The sequence below is a fragment of the Lepisma saccharinum genome, chromosome 26, assembly GCF_977018435.1.
Source record: "Lepisma saccharinum chromosome 26, izLepSacc3.1, whole genome shotgun sequence".
Taxonomy (NCBI): domain Eukaryota; kingdom Metazoa; phylum Arthropoda; class Insecta; order Zygentoma; family Lepismatidae; genus Lepisma; species Lepisma saccharinum.
In genome coordinates this window covers 5,382,753-5,404,085 of record NC_139254.1, presented here as the reverse complement: position 1 = coordinate 5,404,085, position 21,333 = coordinate 5,382,753, and the positions used below count along the sequence as shown (strand labels likewise).

The window sequence follows — 21,333 nt, the reverse complement described above, 5'->3', positions numbered from 1 at the left end:
TTTCGAATGTGCAACACTGTATCAGGATTACACTGCAGACGAAACTGATAAAAGTGAATGGTTTTCGTGAGCTTCCTCGCAATCCGAAATATCCGAGCTCGAGTTTTTTGTTCCTTCGCGACTAGATGAAGACAGAGTTGTAAATATAGTGGCAAGCAATGTAAACCAAGAGCGTGTTAATTTCGTACTGTGCGCAAGAGTGTTATTCTTGGTTACTTGTCGTTACTTGTGTTATTGCAGTGTGTGTGTGTGTTGTGTCAGTGAGACGATTGGAATGCCAGCTCAAGTTTCACTTTAGAACAAAGAATTTTTATGTATGACACTTACGTGAAAACAGACTTGTGTCGGGAAGTGTGTAGGCAATTTGTACATAAATTCCCAAGCGTTTCACCTCCACATAGAGATACGGTTAGACATCTTGTCCTTAAATTACGATAAACTGGATCGTTAAATTTTAAAACACCTAAGCAAAAACGAGTGATTCTAACCGAAGCAAAACTCGATGAAATTGGTGCAGCGTTAGAACATTCTCCAAACAAACCTCTACGCCGTGTTTCACAAGAGGTGGGCGTGTCAAAATCATCGGCACATACAGTCACTAAGCTACTAAAATTAAAACCATACTCTTATAACACAGGTTAGTGCTCGTTTTGCAATATTTATATAAATGTCTGCATATGTCCATAAAAATAAGCGGGCATTTCAGGCCGCAAATGTCGGCATCTCTGTCAGTGCCGCCCGCCACGCTTCTCCCGATCTCTCGGCTGCAGATCGAAATGGACGCACGGTATATTACCGCATCTCTCATTCCCATAGTATGGATATGAAAGATAAGAAGTTGATTTGAATGAGAAATAAATTAAATCATCATAAAAAAAACTACAGAAATAAGAATCTGTTACAATGATTTGAAAGAAAGCAGAAAATTGTAAACATAATTACAGGAATTGTGATGTTGAGAGATGTAAATCTTCTAACCTTTCACCTGTAATTAAAACTGGCCTATATGATCAAATTTTTCTAATCTCCTGAACGAGATGCTGCATAAGTCATTTCTCCATACAAAGAGTAAGGGAATACAACCAAGGGATTTATAATGAATGGAAATAGCAAAGGGAACACATCATGCTGATAAAAAGGCAAACCACACAATGAAATGGGAATGGATTAATGAGAAGGTCATCGCCATAAGATCTTTTAAAAAAGAAAATGGCTTCTCGTGTAACAATCCAAACTGGTATGAAGCAAAACTGTAAACGGGGCAAAGAGAAGGATTATGGAATGGTACAAACACCACACCATGCGAAGACATGAAAAGAAAAAGATTCAAATTTACCTGATAGGATGTAGAAAAGATGACCGGTGGCATACTTCATATCGAAAAATTGTTAAATCAACCAAGCAACACAAAACAAATGTCTATCACGAAGCACTTGGAATCATCAATTACGTTTCCACTCACAATGACCGTTAAGGTCATCACATTTCAAAACGAGAGAGAAAAAAAAAATCACAATCTTTCACTTTGGTGGTGGTAGAAAAAAAAATCAATGAAAAATGAAAAAAAATACTTGACGAGAGTCAGTGGTAGATGCAGTAACAAACAAAATATGTATTTTTCCTTTCCTCAGGCACTGATTATAATTTCTTCAATATGTTTGCAAGAAAAACTTATTTATCTAGTTGCCAGTTTGTTCCCCTTCAATAGAGCCATTTTCTGAGATGGATGGGGACAAGATGAGTGGCCTGGAAACGGGGCGTTGGCTGAAATCCAATCCCATCGCACGACTAGTACGAAGGCCTGAAAGATATTATCACACCTCAGAAGCACTATCTTATCAACATATGAATACAACGAAAAACAAAAACCGCTGACAACTGTTATTGTATTAGCCTGAGTCTCTGCTTTTCCTATCTGTAGGGTGTCACTGTACAACACCAACAAATTTTTCATAGCATGTGGACATTGAAACAAACAACATTTATTAGCAGAGCCATCTTTTTGAAGCTACAAGCCCTCGAGAAATGACATTTTCCATCCAGTATATATCTGCCCCATCCTGTACCATGGCTATGAGGTCTAAGGCGTCAGGCTTTTGGGTCAGGCTACAGGACATGTTTAAGTCTCCCTTGGGGAAGCATAATTACTTTTCTCCAGAGATTTTTGGGTGTATGGGACACCAGTGGGGAGTTACGAATGAGTAGTGTAACCCGGTCACAGAAACCTACAACAACGAATGGAGAATCATCATGCTGACCACATCACCCGATAACTGGCTGAATGATCGCCCACCTCTGCTGAGGCATGTGGAAGTGAGGCCGATAGTCGATAGGTAGGCCTTGCCCTTAAGGGCTGTTGCACCATGGGTCATTATGCATTTTCCCCACATCACGCATTCAAACTTTGCAGTCTCAATAAAGCAACATGTTACAAAACTTTCTCAGATTTTACATTTTGTTCATTTAAAGCTCTTTCATCGTGGCTCCTGAAATCGAAGTTCTACTGTACCAAGCAGCATTTTTTCAGGTGGAGGCAAACATGTTAAAGATGTATTTCATAACTTTTGTCCTGAGGCATTTGTTCCTTAACTTTGATTGAGCACAGAATCTGTCTGTACTCCACAAAGATTTTAGTACATTACCCAACAGAAAAAGTAAATGACAGTGGCAACCCATGAACTTGTAACAATTATATACGTTTCTTGAGAGCTCATAGCATCAAAACAAGCCTTCAATGAACAAAATGTTCGTTAACCCTTTCCAGAGGAGCAAACGGCATAGTCCATCGTACCATTTCTGTCCAAAAGATGGGCGATGGACATAGCCTGTGGTTCACTATAAATTTCTATTGTGAATGAACGATGGACTATAATCACACTGCATCTCTTGTTCATGTGTGTTATAACCAACTCATCCATTATTTTTTATTAATTATTTCTATATTATATGATATTATATTTCAGTACCTCTTATTACAACGTTATTATTTTTACTTTAAAAAAATTGTTGCAGCAAAAATGCAACATATTATATATATCTGTGGAAAGAGGCTTGTTCGAAAAAAAAAAAAAAGGGTTTTTGGCTTGATGTCCTCCACATGCTGTGAAAATCTCTGTGTTGTACGGCAATGTCATGTACATAAAATTAATCATAAGTTATTATATTCCCTCCCTAATCATTGCTCAGCATCCATATTTAACCGAAAATCACAGCATATTCCAATTAACAAAATCGAAGAAAAAAAATTTATTCTGATAAGATTAATCGGAAAGTGTAACATATTAAAAAAAAAATGAGTAGTTTCTCAGAGCAATAAAGTGGAAGGAAAAATAGTATGTATAGATACAGGATATATTCTGAAAAATAATTATACTGACCTTAAAACTAATTTAAAGAGAAGAAAAATGACCTTAAATTGCTATCAAGTAGAGATAAAACTTATGTAGCATGCCTCAGAGTTGCAACATACATGCCAAGTTATTGAAAAAAACAAATATCTTAGACAAGAGTACCAGATGAGACATAGAGAATGTGCAAAATAAAAAAAAGTTGAAACAATTTACGAACTTAAAAAAAAATACATGCTTCACTGAAGGAAACAAGTGAGAAATCATTGCTTTGCTATTCACCAAAAAAAAAAAAAAAAACCAACTAATAAATGGAAATATATTGTAACCTTAATACAAATAAGGTAGACAGTGTTATGGCACAATGAAATCATCACTGTGTTTTACAGACTGAAGAAAAACTGCATAACAGCATTGAAGTAGCAGGTGATTGTGACAACATGCTTTTCTTCTTAAACTTGCCCCTTGTATTAGCACTTACAGTACATATTGGTCCTGTATGCCAACATTGTATGATGGTATTGATTTTATATTATATATATGAAACCAGGGGTAGAAAAATACAGGGTTCCCAGTCATCATGGTTTCTGAATTTTTAAATTCAGTTGTAACTTTTTTTGTATATATATTTCGACTTCACTTAGACATTTTCATTATTTTTTTAAAAAAAATAACGAGTACAGTATGTGTTTTTTAATGTTTGTGTGTCTTCTATACTATGCTATTGTAAATTAATTTTTTGGTAGCCGAATTTTAAAATCTGTAGCAATATGGCAAAATCGGCCATGTGTTAGAATGTATTGCATAGTTTTTCATGCTGTTACTTGCACAGCCTTCTATAGGTAGGCCACTCCGGTGCAAGAATTAATTACTTTCAATCCAATCTTCATTAATTAATAAGTAAGGTAAATGTTTTAAGATCACATTTCATGGCTTGTCTTAGTTGGACTCATGACTTTCATAGCCTTGTTCGAAAGAAAAAAAAAACTCCTAAGAATAACAGGCTGGCACCTGAATTATTTTTACTTTTGTCTACCCCTGTATGTAACAATCTAAAAAAAAAAATCATAAAAAGAGTGATTCCTTTGTCAGATATGATTTTGTGAACATTTGCATCGTGGAAGGACCCCTCCATCAACATTTTGAATTGCTCATTCAAGCACTATAGCACTATAGAAAGTGTACATATTTTGATATGCTGATACATATATAAAAAATTAACCGTGTAAAATTCTTAACATTCTGCTAGACCTACACACTAACATCTGCCCCAACGAACACAAGCAACACAGTGGTGAGAATGTTCCACCATCACGCATGCTTTCTGGGCATAACCTCTGGCAGCTACAAAATTTCCTACTTTTCTGTGTACGTCGAGTAGCATTGTGATAAGTGGTCATCACGGTGAACACATGAATTGCTACGTTATCATGCAGAGCACGGAAGCAATCTATATTCCACACTGACAAAGCAGCAATATATGACGTAACATATTCCTTGAAAAATATGGATCAATATGTTGCAATTAGTTGGTTAGCAAGTGTCTATTGTTAAAAATATCTCAAATGCAAAACAGTTTAATGTCATATTGCTTGAGCATACCTTTGAGTGTTTATTATTTATCAAAAAATAAATGAATATGTATAAAATATTAATTTTGTTTGTAGTGCGTAAGTAAATACATAATTCTGGATTGATATAATTTTTTTATGTAGCTTGCATAAAGCTGTCAATAGTACAACAGTATAATTTCATCAGGTGGGCGATTTTTATATTACACAATTCTACTTTTGCAGTAATATTTAGCCCTACTATCTGGATATGTATTTCTTTGTTAGCAGGATTATGTATAAATTTATATTTTGTACTTAGCGTTGTTTCTCTGCTGCTTTTGGCTAACTGTGACAAGGAGGATGAGTGATGAAATGATGAAATTGATGAAGAGACATTCGCAAAGAACACCCATGTCCTAGCTGGGACTCAAACCCTGAGTCGAGATCTGAAGTTGACCGTTTCATCTGCTTGGCCATCGAGCAAGTACATAAATTTATAGATGAATATCACCAAAATATGAACACAGACAAACCATGTAGTTTTTTGGTACTGCGAACAACAGAGAATTGCAAGAACTTACTTACCACTGCAAGGAATGGAAAACAGCAAAAGTTGCTATGATGCATTGAGCAAATATTTACAGATTTTCAATGAAACAATGTGAAACCAGAGGGAATAGAGACAGTCAGTACAGACTTTGTAGAGAAGATGGGGACAAGTTGGAAAGTCAATGTTATTTTTGTTATTTGATGAAGACATATGTAACTGCAGAGAGCATAGTCTGTTGTACGAGGTGTGACACAAAAAAAAACGTACTGGGCTCACAAGTTCTGGTACTTCCCGCATTAGTGCCTTTGTGGCCATCACCTTCGAAATAGTTCCCTTCGGCATTCACACACTTCTGCGGTCACATGGTGCCAGATCTGGCAAGTAGGGGGAATGTTCCATGAATGTCATATATTTTTACTCTCCAAAAATTGCTTGACAGACAGCTTTATGGGCCGGTGCGTTGTCCTGGTGCAAAATCTATCCATTTTTCCACACTTCTCCTCACTTTTTTCGCGAAGTCTGGTCAGATTTTCCTGATGTTCAATTCTTCTGTGATAATCCACCGAACAGATTCCCTGTCGAAGTTCACTAGTTCAGCCACTGCACGCACACTAAATCTTCGGTCACTTCTGATCACTTCTCGTACTCCGTTGATGTTTGTGTCAGTAACTGAAGACCGTAGCCTGCCTGAACGATCATTGTCTTCAACACTTTCCCTCCACTCTGAGAAACGTTTATGCCACTGAAAGACTTGTACTGTGGACATACAAGTACCACCATATGCCTCGGTCAGTATTCGGAATGTTTCCGTTTGTGACTTTTTGTTTCACAAGATACTTGGTGTTAATCCTTCGTTCCACTTTCAACTAGCCATTTTCCGCACCTTTACATGTGTTCATGGAATGACGCCTCACTTGGAACTGCTAAGGTCGGGCGAGTTCACACTTCATGCAGACGGAGGGGAGGTATGGTGCTTCAACACAACACTAACCAATTTACTGCAACTGCTTCCATTTATGAAATATAAATTCAGTACTTTTCTTTTTGTGTCAGACCTCGTACATCAATTACAACAAAACTCTTTCAGACACTAATTTTATTTTCTATCCTTCAGGAGTGTTTTCATGCAAGAAATCTGTTGAAAAAGATTGCAAGGAAAAGGAACTTGAGGAAACATATATACGCCACTTCATAAGCAAATCACAACAGACTCACAAAATTAGTTTTGTTTCAAGAAAATGATTCACAAGAAGAAAACTATAACAGAAGCTGGGTATTACACCTCTTCTGTTACACAATTGTACCACTCTTCAAACCATCCATCAACAGATTTCACATCTGCAGAGTCGATTCCACTTATGCAACACTACAAATTTGCTGTAATTAATATCAATCTTAGAAATCATGAACTCAACTCAACAGTTTTCTATTTAAATATAGTTTAACACAAAGAAAATAATTACAATGTTAATAATATTTAGTACTTGGTTTAAATGTTCCTGCTATCTAACCAATTCTATGTTATTTACGATTAGTGATTATTAATGTGTATTATTTATGATTTTTAAAATGTGTTTTAGGGGGTTGTTTGCAATTGTGAATAATATCAGTGGAATTATAAAAACACGCACACACACACACAAAACATCAAAGAACTGCTCATAAAAGCAAAAAAAGGCGTATTAGTAAGCAACAAAAAACGGCATTTGGAAAGTGGAGATGCCTATCAGCTTCCACTCCTAACAAAGATTTGCTCTTGATACGAAACACAAAAACAGACAGCGAGCATGATGTCAATGTGTGTTAAACAGGTGGGCCTAGCAGCTGTCCGGAAATGCTGTTAGTTCAGCTCGGTGTATAAACACACACAGAAGTCCCTGGAGGCAAAGACTTTGGGGGGGGAGAAAGGGGGGCAAGACAGAAGCAACGGGGGTAATACCATATAGACATCAAGCGACAATTAAAATGGACGCCTACTTTCTGGAAGTGAGATGGACCGTGACTGACTAGGGGATGACGAAGCCGGTGTCCGGCTGTTGAACACAGAGAAACTCTTCATTCCTGCAAACAGCTTCCTTCTACGGGTTGTGTCCGGGGGTGGGGGCGTCGGGGACACCACAGCATCTTCCAAGGAAAAAAGAGAACGTATCTGAAAACGTGTCGGAACTGGAACGGCGGGAGAGAGAAAAAAAAGGGAACAGTCTCCTAATAAAAGCATCAAGTTCTGAGGGAAAGATTTTGTGCCAGGTAAAAAAATCAACTGAAGTTAAACAAATCTTAAAAAGTTAAAGATTTGAAGTAAAAACTAGAAAACACAAACTGAAAGAATGAGTGATCTCATCCAAGAACAAGACATGCGCATATACTTACTTTTAAATTTAGTGTATTTTGTTTTCAAAGTATAGCTGTTAAATTGTCAGCTAATCGTGTTGTTGAATGCAAGAATCCAAGCAATTGTTTTTTTCTTAAATTTCAAACAGCAAATTACTATAGTTTTTTTCAAAGTTTAAAAGAAATATACCTTACTTTCAACGAAGTGAAAATGAGGTAACGAATAAGGTGATAGGCTGTTTAGCGACCTGTCAATCGAAAAGAAAATGAAAAACAACAGGATTTGAAACAGTATCACTCTGAAATATATAAAATATATATACATTTCCATTATATAAAGTTATGGTGCCTCGTAAAGACTTAGTCTTAGTTATTTCTTCAAAACAAAACTATGTAAATGCTACAATGAAGTTAATATTTCTGAATAAATATTAATTTATATTCTGTATATATAAATCAGAGAGAGAGCTTTCTTTGTTTATACAACAATAATTTCTATATATTCTCAAAATAATATCTCTATATTTCTCTAAACTTATCAAAACTGCAAGCTAAGTCATTGAATTGAATAGATATTTTCAAGTTTGGCACAAAACTTTTCACTTTGTTACTGCTACAGCAGACAAGACAACTAATTTTCTAATAGACTAATTTACTAATTTATTAGTCACAATTAGCTACAGCATTATGTATAAAAAAATAGAGCACACATATACATTTCTAAGGTTTCATCTAATGTTTATTAATACAAGTTAAGCTTTACTAAAGAATATATAGTGTAAGGAATAATTATTTGACCAAGCGAAAGTATATATGTAAAATGAGATATAGGTGGTCTAATTTTATGAGATATGTTAAAATTAATACATAAGCGTACAATGAAAGTCTCCAACACAATTACCATACTCTAAGGAATAATAATGTACTTTTAATATTCTATAATTTACTGTATATTCAATATGAACATTTAATGAAATTATATTTCTTTGTTTTCCTTGTTCTGCAAATTTATTGAGAAAGAATTCATACTGCAAAAATTTAACAATAAAGTAATGTAAACTATATGAAGGGTTATGAAATTTATAAAACATGTTAGGTGGAATAAGTCTAAAGTTATTCAAATATGAACAGACGATAAAGCACATGCATTTTTTATATATAATTGGTTAAAATAGCATGAAAGGTTGCATGTTATATTCTTATACATTTTAACTTCTAATAAATAAAGTTAATAGGTCAGGATGCAGGAATAGATAGAATTTATGTTAAAACTTTTTTTAAAAAAACCTTTACAAGAAATTCGCACGCAGATGAAGCTTTGTGTAATAGATATCAAATTTTACTTTATGTAAATATGAATGCAATAATTTGTTTATTTTTATTTGATTTGATTTATTTTACTTTCCCTTTTGTGCCACTTTTGGCTAATTTGCAAAGATGGGGATGAGTGATGACATGATGAAATTGATGAATGAACACTCACAAACATCCATACCCAGGCCAGGATTCGAACCCGGGACCCCTGATGAATGCAACTAACTTTTGTCTTATTTAATGACACTTTTTGCCTCTTTAGGCTAATCATGACGAAGGGGCAGTCACAAAAGAACATCTATTCCATGGATGGGACTTGAAAGGCATCAAATTCTCAAGAGGACAGTGCCACCAAAACTTATAGAGCCATTTATAAATAGTTTCGTGGACAAAGTCCGGATTAAGCCCCCCCTCCCACCTGGACCTTTGGCCTATGCCCGTGAAGTAATTTTCTACAATTCCTTTCCTTTTGAACAATTGCTATGCTATTCCAAATTTGAAAGGAGGAATTCAAAGTCAATTTTCATGTATGATTTCTCCATTGTCTAGACAGCATGTGATAGGAAATATGCTTACGCTGCCATGGAACTATAACAAATATTCAGACAACAGGGAAAGCAAAACACATGGCTGATTGTTTTGCATTATTTTACTTCACTTTACTGCCACTTTTGGCTAATCGTGAAGATGAGGGTTAGTGATGATATGATGAAGGGACACCCATGCCCAAGCTCGGATTCGAACTTGGGTTCCTGGTGCCAGAGTGTGCCATGTGCAACCCACATGGAGATTACATTGAATGCTGTAGGAGAAGCAAGTCTTGAAGCTTTCCAGGTGATGAATAATGGATAAATTCTCTCGGGCTATCGACCAGGTCAATTCTGGAAACTGCTCCAGAATTGACCTGATCGAGAGTGGTAGGAAAAGTTCTAAACAGATATAATTTGGAAGTAATTTTAGAAAATGACTGGTGGTATAGGCAAAGGTCCCACAAAGCCTTAGATGTCACTTGGGTGTAGAATTTCAGTGCGGGGGTTCTGTTCTGGTATATTAAAAGTTCTTAAGCTTTGAAATGTGGTCATGAACAACAGCATTTTATATTAGTTATTAAGGAGAAAGAGAACTCATCTGCAAACAGTTTCATTTCATGCATGTATTTATGCAAATCAGCTAGCATGCAATGGCTGAAATAATCATGTCTCGCAATCAATCGTTGCAATATGTTCCAATGTACATGCATAAAACTTTCTCATTTCTCATAACAATTGAAAAAAAAAGATTGATAGTATACCAATGCCATACATCTGTATAAATTGTTAACTGAATAAGTATATTTCATTTCTACAGTCTTGTCCCTCAAACCACTATTATTTCTTAGCAACGACATTCTTAAGTAATCACTAGGTATAGAAATGAGAAAAATACACACATCAATAGAGGCCGAGGAGCCACATGCTACATGAAGCATGTGAATATTTTATCAACATGAATACTTGAGGAGACAAAACTTTTTCACTGCTGGCCACAAAGAAATGTTAATTTGTTCAACCTAACATGAGGGCAAACACAAATGGTGGTAGATATATGGACGAGGTGTTTGCTATAGGGTAGGCCACAAAAATCCGTTAGCCATTTCGGATACAATGGATAACCCAGATAATCTGACTGGATAATATGGATATCCAGATACAGCGCAACCCCAATTTTACATTCAAACTTCATGGTCCCGACATAGTTACAAGATTTTCCTCGATTTTAAGTTTTTTCCACACGGTTTCCTGAAAAACATAAAATCGAGGTTCCATTAATATGGATAATTTGAATACCCAGATATCTGAATACCTTGATCCGAATAATACTGATAATCTGGATATTCAAATAATCTGATGATTCACACACACTATTTACATTTAAGAGTTCATTAAGTTATTCAGGTAAGAATAGTCTCTGAAATTAAGAAAAAAATTACCAAATAAAGGTTCAAGAATACCCTCGTTCAAATTATTTGCATTGAAAAATAAATCAAACATGATAAACGACCCGTGTGTCTGTGGCTTTAACATAGGGCCTTATATTCTGTCTTATATTCCCCTCTTGACTGCACTGCTCCATAAGAACCTGTACAAAGCCACACACAAGTTCGTAGCGATCTCTCACTACGACAAACCCTACTTGCGGGCACAGGAACTTATGATGGCTCTGAAGCCTTGGCAATGCCATCACAATGATGAGGATGAATAATGATTAGATGAAATTACAAAGAACACACACAATAAGGCCATGATTTAAACCTGGAACCTTTGCCGCTAGCGAGGCATTCAAAACGTAATTAAGAACACTATTCAAGACCAAGACTAATCCTATACGTGGTGAATCGCCAGTGGCTTTACATATTAGTAACGATGGGTTATGAGAAAAAAACAATAGGTTTAATCCACTGATTACACTGGACTGGGATTAATTCAACAAATTTGTAGGAATGGACCAACATACAATTTTCACTCATATTGATGAAATATTAATGAATTTTGATGATACTGACAATGATATTCTACCGATCTGTTACAGAATTATGAATGTCGCAATGATCAGGTGACTGCAACAAGTCCTGCCTTAGAAAAAGTACATTTACTTACAAAATCAAAGTAGTATAGGAATTATACCTTCATGTTATTTTTTTTACATGGAAGAATTTTACACTAAATTTATGCCAACTTATAGAAATATAGGCTTGATAAATTATCAGTAATTTTACCAATGAGCTGATACACTGATATATCTACATAATTCATTATTGATTAACCTGTTTCATGCGTAATTTTCATAAAATTAACAAGAACAAACTAATAAATTAGTTTTTCTTGTATGTACGCATTGCTTGCATTGTAGAATTATTTTCCTGTAGTTTACGGTTATTACAAGCATAAGAAAACAGTTTTTCGTTGTGACGTTTCAGAACACACGCTCCCTTCATCAGACAATTATTTTCATTTTGACTAAAGATACAGTTATAACAATGTCATCAATTTTTTTTATCTGAAACAAAAATAACAGACTGCTTCTTTTCACAGTTAAGTTGCTATATTACAACAATGTAACATTGACAACATCCATTATATAATGGATTCTTTTTGTTTAAAAAATTGCTAACCGTTGTTATAACTGTATCTTTAGTCAAAATGAAAATAAATGTCAGATGAAGGGAGCGTGTGTTCTCCTGAAACGTCACAACGAAAAACTGTTTTCTTATCCTTGTAATAACCGTAAACTACAGGAAAATAATAAATTAGTATACTCAATTTTGTGAGTATATATATAAAAAAGATTACTAGAGCAACAGCCTTTTAAAGGAGATCTGTCAAGCACCTTTTCATCGCGTGGCACGTGGCCACTTCATCAACAAGGTGTTGCATGAATTTTGGGACTCCCATGAATCAAACATGGGACCACCTGCGCCAGAGGTGAGAGTACTAACTATTCAGTTATGGGAGGGCTCGTCGGGAGCAATCACACAGAAGTGACAAGTGACATGCGTTGCGTGTCACCCAGCTCACTGAAGGCTTGTGCTGTTTTTCACCTCAGTGCGAAAACTTCCTTGTACAATATCTGATCATCAAAAGTATCAGCAATTCTATTAACATGTCTTTTTCCAGACAATACAGACAGGGCAACATTCAACATGTTCCATTCCTACAAATTTACTGCTAACACAAATGGTGGCCGTAAAAGCATTTAGTCTTTCATAGGGCTGAGCCGATAAAGATGTACTAGTTAAAATTTAATCACCGATAGTTTTCGTGAGTCTTGGTGCTTCGCAGAGTCTGCAAAAATGCCACGTGGCACTTTCATGGAGTCTGAATATAGTGGAAATTAAACAATTTTTTTCATTATTTTTGCAACAACATTGTCAACATTCAGGGGCAGCTCAAGGTAAGGTGGTTGTTTGGCACCCTCCTAATTCCTACCCTACCATCCCCTTAACTTTTCATTCTCGTTCCCCTACTTTCGACTAGTGCTAAATAAAAAACAAACAAAAAAAATGACCTTATTTTTAAAATACCTTAAGTGTTACTGTTTTGATTGACCGATTGATTGATTTGGTGTTCTAAGTCCACTTTATGCACAGTAAGGCTAATCGGGACTGGACCTATAGTTTAAAGTGGGATCCGTACCACTATGTGCCTTCACCGGGTATCGAACCCGGGACCCCTTAATTACAAGGTGACGACGCTACCACTGCGCCATCGGAGAGGCCCTTAAAGTGTTACTGTTAAAGAATAAATTTATTTTAGGTATGTATTTATTTAATACCTACATAATGGTATCAAAATGACAGTAATCTCTTAGCATACATTGTTACATGATTTTGCAATATGCTTATTATGTTATGCAGCTGTAACTTGAATTATTTTTTGCCTACACAAATCCAACTATCTTTAAAACAAATAGCCACGCTTGTATAATCAGAAATAAGGATTTGTGCCATTCAAGGGGGACATCCCAGTTTGCCGCTCCCCCAAGGGTGGCACCCTGGGCAGTTGACCAGCCCTTAAGCTGCCCCTCTCAACATTTGGAGAGAAACGAACTAGGTGATAAAATAATCCTCTCATGTGATATTATCAATATTTTAATGGTATAGTTCCATTGGAATGCTTACACACTAAAATTAATAATATTCTGAACAACTTTGAACTACAGTGTGTCCAAAAAGTCACGCAACCGAGACTTTAAACATACGTAACTCTTGTACAAAAAACAATAGTGACATGAAACTTGCACTAGGTATTAACTTTGTCTATGTGGATATTTTTTAAACAAAAAATCTAACCTACCTATGCTTTTGTATGATCACTTCCAAATATTTTCTATCATCTGGGTATTGACTAAATAACACAGGCAGATATCGAGTACACCTGGTACTGACCTCTGACATGACCAATGTTGCCAGTACACCTCGTAATTTCGAAAAAAAACACTTTTTAATGAATATGCCACAATTAATTAACACCATAAATAATTTGTAATGCATAAAAATTGGTCAATTTTTTATCAGTTCAACAAATTTTCACAGAGACCATCGGAACGGATCAAACATTTTTGTAAGCGACCCCACAGTCCTTAAGCCTTTTATTCTTGTTGGTTTATACGAAAAACGTTTTTACACCTTAGTAACTTTTTCCGCATTCTGATCTTTCATATAGAGCATGATTTTCGTGTACACTAAAACTTCTAACGGACACCTATGAATAGGGGACACCTCTAAATTACGGACATTTTTTAATTAATGGCAATATTACTTCTTAATTTATGGACATTCTTAATAACGGACGCAGACACTGAAAACTACCTCCCCACCGCAAATAAAACTTCTTAATAACGGACAGCCTGAAAGAAAACGGTCGCAATTCCTGGAATTCGACACAACAATGGCCATTATTTCAAACTAGCGTGCATTGTTTCATGTTACACCAAATGTATTTCTTTTTAAAAGCATGCCAGTAGACAGTATTCTTTGTGGTTATCTTGAGAAGTGTGTCATTTTGAAAGTAGTAATTTAACAAAGGATTACACTATGTGTACTGCATTTTCTCTTTTGAAATTTGTAATGTAAGTAGGGATACTTTAGTAAATTTAAATTCACCGTATGTAGTACAGTATTATGTTCCTTGAATGTAGGAAAAAAAAACATGTTCGTAAAGTACGTACTGTAATATGCTTATCCTATTGTGTAACAATTTACACTTTTTTTCTGAATAGCGAACACTTCTTAATAACGGACATTTATTTTTCCCCCCGGCCTGTCCGTTATTGAGAAGTTTTACTGTATAATGTTTAAAAAATATTCACATTGACAAAGTCAATACCTAGTGCAAGTTTCACGTGCCTGTTGCTTTTTGCATAAAAGTTATGTAAGTTCAGTCTCTGTTGCGTGACATTTTGGATACCCGGTATTACAATTTTCAAGTACCGGCTCAGTCCTGGTTTTCAGCTCCCAACAATAATTAGCATAGATGTAACAAAAGCAGAAATACAGGGAGAACACTACCTCTACCAAAGAACAAGGAACAAAGACACACCTGAACATGAGGAATGAGGTACTGGGCCCACTGTTAGGGAGCTCGCATGGTTGACCGTGCCAGCACCCCGAAGGTGCCTACGGTGCAGGGAGGTGGCGCTGGATGAGCCGGAGCTTCCTGCGGATCCGCTCGGTTCCTTCTCGCCACTTCCCCCTACACCGGAACTTGATGTGGCTTGTGTGGGGACAGGGGTAGGAGTGGGCCGTCGACTGCTAATCTCTCCGGCTTGTTTCAATACTTGATAGATTAGGTCAATCTCCTGTGGTTCTGGGTAAGGTGGGACGAGACATAGAGAAGGAGAAGCAGAACGATTAGTAATGTTAATCACTGGGCAAACATGCATCAACAATGTCACAGTATGCAATATTTTTTGATGCATAATCCATGGGAAACGTACCAACTGAGACAAGTTATGTATTCATTACTTATAAACAGAATGAATAGTTGAATAACGTGCAATAAACCATAAATTATCAATAGTGTCAAATGTAATTTAAAAATTGAAAACCATATTGCACAAGGAAATGCATATTTTGCATCATCTTTCTGCCTCTAGGCTAATCGTGGTCATGAGGATGAAAGATGAGTACATGAAACTAATGGACACACACTTAGAAAGGAACACTCATGGCCAGAATTCGAGCCTGGAACCTTAAGGGAGTGAGATTGTGAGTCAATGTGCATTGGGGCACGAAGTGGAAAATGTTAGCCTTGGGATTAGCTGGGGGGGGGGGGGGGCTTTGAGAAAATGTTGCTAACTGGGGGTAACCATCCCCTCCACTTTGAGCACTGATGCGGCTACAAAAAAATGTTAAGCTTTTACCTGTAGCATGTCAAAAAAAAATTGTAACCGAGGGTATATGACTGTACGGGGAGGATTACGTTTCGTCTTCTTTCTAGTGGTGAATGCTCTATTATTGTGTACCGGATTTAAAAAAAAAAATCTAGATCAAAGATGGGAATAGGAGTATTATAATCCCTATCAAAACCCTGAGGTGCCTCCCCAATGGTGTAACAACAACATTATTGCTGTGTAATCAATGGATCCTGGATTCGATCCCTGGTGGAGATGCACTATTTTAAACTGGGTCAAGTCCGGGACTAGCATTTTAGAGCATGAAGTGGACTCAAAACAAACTAGATTCTTGACATCTCCTGGATACACCACTGAGTACTATGTCTTCATAATCACTTGTCACAAACATTATTAGAATACTAAGTAGTTTGTGACACTCACAGGATACATCAAATCTTATTTAGAAGTTGTGAAAATTTTACCGAACTTGGGATCAAAAAGGTCTGTTGCATTCTGTGTAACCAAATCAACCACAGGCATCTACAACATAATTGAAGTTGTTTTCAATAACAGTATTATTGAGATCTGAAAGCTTTGTTGGCCTTTGCAGAACTGGCGGTATGCAACAGTACACTGTACCGGCATCTTTTTGTAGGTGATAATAAAACGAATGATATTTTATTGTAAAGAAATGTGTGTAACTAAGCCCTGCGACAGGTTAAGCTTGCAGCAGGTTTTATGCATTAATCCACTCGAGAACGGCACTCAGTATCTCCCGTGCCAGTCTTGCCTGAACCGCCAAACTGCTCATATCACAGACAGCGAGAAAATCCATAGTATTGCGGTGGAACTATATTCTGCGTGCACATTTGGGTCTATATACGAGGTGTGGCTAGAAAAAAAACCGGATTGATGTTGCTGTCGACAAACGGCAAGCGCCTCAAGGTCAAGCGGTGCATGAGTGTATAACGTGATATCCTGCCTATCGACTGTGTGATTGCCCAGGGTGCATGGCGATCAGTTCCGCTGTAGTTTGTAGACAAAGTGAACCGTACATCTGTGCTCCGTCGGAAAAATGTTAAGTGTGAAAGTGGAACAGCATATTAATTTGATGTCTCTTATGAAATTCGAAAAATCCGCCACGGAAACTTTGAAGGTTTGTTGATGGAAGTGTACGGAGATGAGTATTTATCATGCACGCAAGTGTTTCAGTGGTTTCAAAGGTTTAAAGAGGGACGAGAAGTGATCGCGGACGACTCGCCTCCTGGACGGCCTTGAATGTCAAAAACGGAATCAAACATGGCAAATGTCGGTGAATTGATTCGAAAAGATCCTCGCTTGAGTATTCGAGCTATTGCAAAACAACCAAAATTATTACATTACCGTGCTGACGACCCTTTGTGAGCGACTAAGAAGACGTCGACCTGATTTGTGGAAAAGCAAGTCATGCATTCTTCATCAGGACAATGCTCCTGCCCACACGGCATTGTCAGTCAAGGCTTTTTTGGCCAAGCATGGGATCCCAGTGTTAGAACATCCACCCTATTCGCCCTGATCTCGCTCCGTGCGACTTTTTTTTATTCCAAAAGGTCAAATCAGCACTGAAAGGAACCAGATTTACGACCGTAGAAACTGTGAAAACAAAAGTGATGGAGGTCATGAACATGGTTTCAGAAGATGATTTCCAGCACTGCTTCCAGCAATGGAAGATTCGTATGGAGCGGGGTATCATTAGTTCAGGGGAGTACTTTGAAGAGGATAATGTTCGTATTGTACAAAATAACCAATAAAAGATTTTGTAGCAACAGTCCGGTTTTTTTCTAGCCACACCTCGCATGTGAAAAGTTTCTGCAAACTTAACCTGTGACGGGGCATAGAAAGATCTACGATCATTTACGAACACACAGCACAATATTTTGAACAATTCATTTAATGAACAGAGTAACAATAATAAACCAAACTAAGGAGTACTGGAGCCTTTCTTCAAAGAATGAAAAGGCACTGAGTATAATTATTTTGTTTACCCACACAATATGTTTGCAATAAATGTCCAATTTCAGTTTAATCACTTTTGACACAAAATAAGCATGAAATGCCTATCCACTGCTCACTTGATCGACACTATGAATGATAATATCTTTCAATACAGAAGACTTGATTATGTCAGAAATTCTAGAAAATATGCATAGGTTCCACCATGATAAAAATTCTTGCATTTTGACTTGACTGGCACAATTCTGTATGCTTAGAGTTGTAACCCAGCAGATTTATCAAAGCAGTTTCAGTCATTAACACTGGACAAGTAAAACTGAATCAGTGGAACACCAGGCATGGATATATTGCTGGATAAGAAGCTTAATAAACACTTTTCTGTCTCAGTAAGTAAATACCTATGGACTATGCTCATATATTTTAGTAGTGGGAAATATACAAGGAATCTAACATATTAAAAAGGTATGAATATAAGTTCTAAAGGTAAACTTAACGCACAATAAAGGAATACTGTTTACAAGCTCACAACATGCACGGTTTCTTTTAAATTCATAATACAACCCGATTCTGCATTAATTTTCCAAGTAACGGTTATCGTTCACTTACCAAGAGTAAGTAATGTTTTGTGTCCAAATTAATATTTTAAAAAAAATCATGTTAGCCTACTATTATGCAATTCATGTGTCTTGCTTCATTTTCCATATTGAGTATTCAAACTCTAAAAATTCTTGGAGGTACATTTGAACCAAAAACACAATCTTGAGAAAAATGGTTAAAAATAGTCAAAATATACATATTGCAAAAAATACAAAATATACATGTTAATTCACTTCTCTTGCTACTATAACTCTAGGTCGGGTCTCAAATGCAATTGGAAAGACTGATCATTCTAACTTATAGGATTCACACATTCCACTGAAGACAACCAGGAAATGTGATTTCCACATCTGCCAGCAGACATTTTGGGAAGCAGGAAGGGACTTGTCCTCTGCGATCGTTTATTAATTTGGCATTAGCAGCATTAAATCAATTATCGTCATAATAGAAGCATTTTGGTGACATGGTATTTTGTGGGCCACCAGCTTGCTAAAAACAGGATATGGTACAGCCTGTGAGCAGAGTTTGTTGTGGTGATCTTACAGACTATCATTCCATTGAAACATCGAAAGTTTACCATGGTGAAAATAGGTGAACCATTGCATGAATGGAACTTTCTCGCTGGCTAGCATAGCAGGCAACACAGATCAAATGGTATTGCACTGAATGATGCAACGAACAAAGAATTCTATTGTACAGTACAGACTGGGAAGTTAAACTAAATTATGAGTCATTGGGCCTGTTCCGAAAGTCACATGAGTTTAACGCGTTAAACAAGTTATGGTAACTGGCTGTCCCATAAGTGCTTCCGTGCGTTTTGTGAGTTTCATTATGCTGTCCCAAAAGTCGCATTCCGTGTATTTCGTGCAAGAACGAGATTCACCAAACGCACGGGCCAGGAGGCTGGTTTGTTCGGTGAGAATCGTCTGCTGCTTTCAGACATCGCGCGTGCACTAGTTCAGAAAATGTATTATAATTTTAACAGAGACCGATATGAAGCAACAAGCACAAGATGCATATGCCTTAACCGTTCTTAGAATGTGATGAAAATGAGTAAGAGTGTCCACAGTAGAGTTTATTTTTGTCATAAGGACTGCCTTCCGCTGGACGCCATGTGGAAACTTCCTCTAAACAAAACGTTGCGCCTGCGCTTTCGCCTACAGTGTCCCATAAGTCTGTAAAATAACTGGTTTCACCAGATTCATGAGCCCAGTTATTTTCATTGAATGCGATTGTTTCATTAAGACTTTCGGAATGCACCTATTGATACACCTATACAATTAAGAAAATGCAACATTATCATCACAAAATATGTATGAAAGCACAAAACTTACACACAGACTTCATAGAAACAAAATTATCAACGTGTGAGGTAGATGCTTATCACCACCTTTCGAACTCGCAGGAAATTATGCTAGATAGACTTGTGGTTGCTCACAAACAGGAGAAAGAGGGGGAAACGAGAGAGAGAGAGAGAGAGAGAGAGAGAGAGAGAGAGAGAGAGAGAGAGAGAGAGAGAGAGAGAGAGAGAGAGAGAGAGAGAGAGAGAGAGAGAGAGAGAGAGAGAGAGAGAGAGAGAGAGAGAGAGAGAGAGAGAGAGAGAGAGAGAGAGAGAGAGAGAGAGAGAGAGAGAGAGAGAGATATATATATATATATATATATATATCAGGTGTATGTATGTTTCTTGTCGGGATTTGGGTGCACACGTTCACACTCACCTCAGAATACGACAACTGAACCATGATAGTGAGGTAAACACTCTACCAGAATACAAGTTTCCATTTTCTTCAAACCAAGATTTTTCAGTAGAAAAAAAAAATACAGAACTACACACAGTCAAGTACTTGGCTGTAAGCAACATTTTCTATGTCTTACTAATCCAAGACATGCAAACCTCAATTTCCTTTGTGATGGTTAAATACAGAGATACCTATAAGCAATACTGAATTCGTATAAAATTGAACTTACTTACGTGAGTGTGTATGAAGTTTAGAAAACAACGTTTCAGGGTACTACTGCCCCCTGCATCAGGTTCATATTTTCTCTAGGCACTAATCATAATGCCGTGTCACTAAGTTTCTTAACCAAACCTCTAACCTAATCCTTTTTTAACACTTAGTGACGCGGCATTATGGTTAGTGCCTAGAGAAAATATGAACCTGATGAAGGGGGCATTTGTACCCTGAAACGTTGTTTTCTAAACTTCATACTCACTCACGTAAGTAAGTTCAATTTTATACTAATTTAGTATTGCTTATATTATATAGTGATTAACACGCACAATACGCAAATATGTTTCAGAGATACCTAAAGAAACAAGACTAGCTACTTAAATAATTAGATTCAAACTGACGTCACATGAATTGTCAACTCCAAATAGATGTTGCAAAAGCATCACTGAAAACTGTCGATTCCATGGAGTGATTAGTGAACTATGCATAACTACAGGCACCTGTATAAGTATTTTTCATAAACTATTCAGTTCAAAATATATAAAAAAAAGTTGCAATAATCAATATAAAGAAAGAAAAGAAAAACAAAGCTGTTACTGCTATGGCTAAATAATAGGAAAAAAATTATGCAAATTATTTATCTAGCTATGGTAATGTTTCAATAAATCACTTTTGTGCGTTGCAGTTATTTGCCAAAAATGAATCTAGTTTACAAAATCGTATTACTGATCTGTTAAAATCAATAGCAACGTCAAACTTGTACACTGTATATTGAGGATATTGCATGAGTATATTAAAACAGTTATGTGTGTGTGTGTGAACGA

At 36.6% G+C, this 21,333-nt stretch overlaps 1 protein-coding gene across 7 annotated transcripts in view; it reads right to left on the bottom strand.

Moving 5' to 3' along the window:
* Positions 1-21,333, bottom strand: part of Stacl (SH3 and cysteine-rich domain-containing protein) — a 908,463-nt gene that overhangs the window by 34,111 nt on the left and 853,019 nt on the right. For 5 of the 7 annotated variants that reach the window (XM_083112374.1, XM_083112375.1, XM_083112377.1 and 2 more), the window contains one exon: positions 15,173-15,439. In XM_083112374.1, coding sequence (XP_082968500.1) covers positions 15,173-15,439 — 267 coding nt within the window. Of the gene's footprint in view, positions 1-1,336; positions 1,802-7,427; positions 7,575-15,172; positions 15,440-21,333 lie in introns of all 7 variants that reach the window. The other 2 variants (XM_083112378.1, XM_083112380.1) reach the window with 1 other exon arrangement.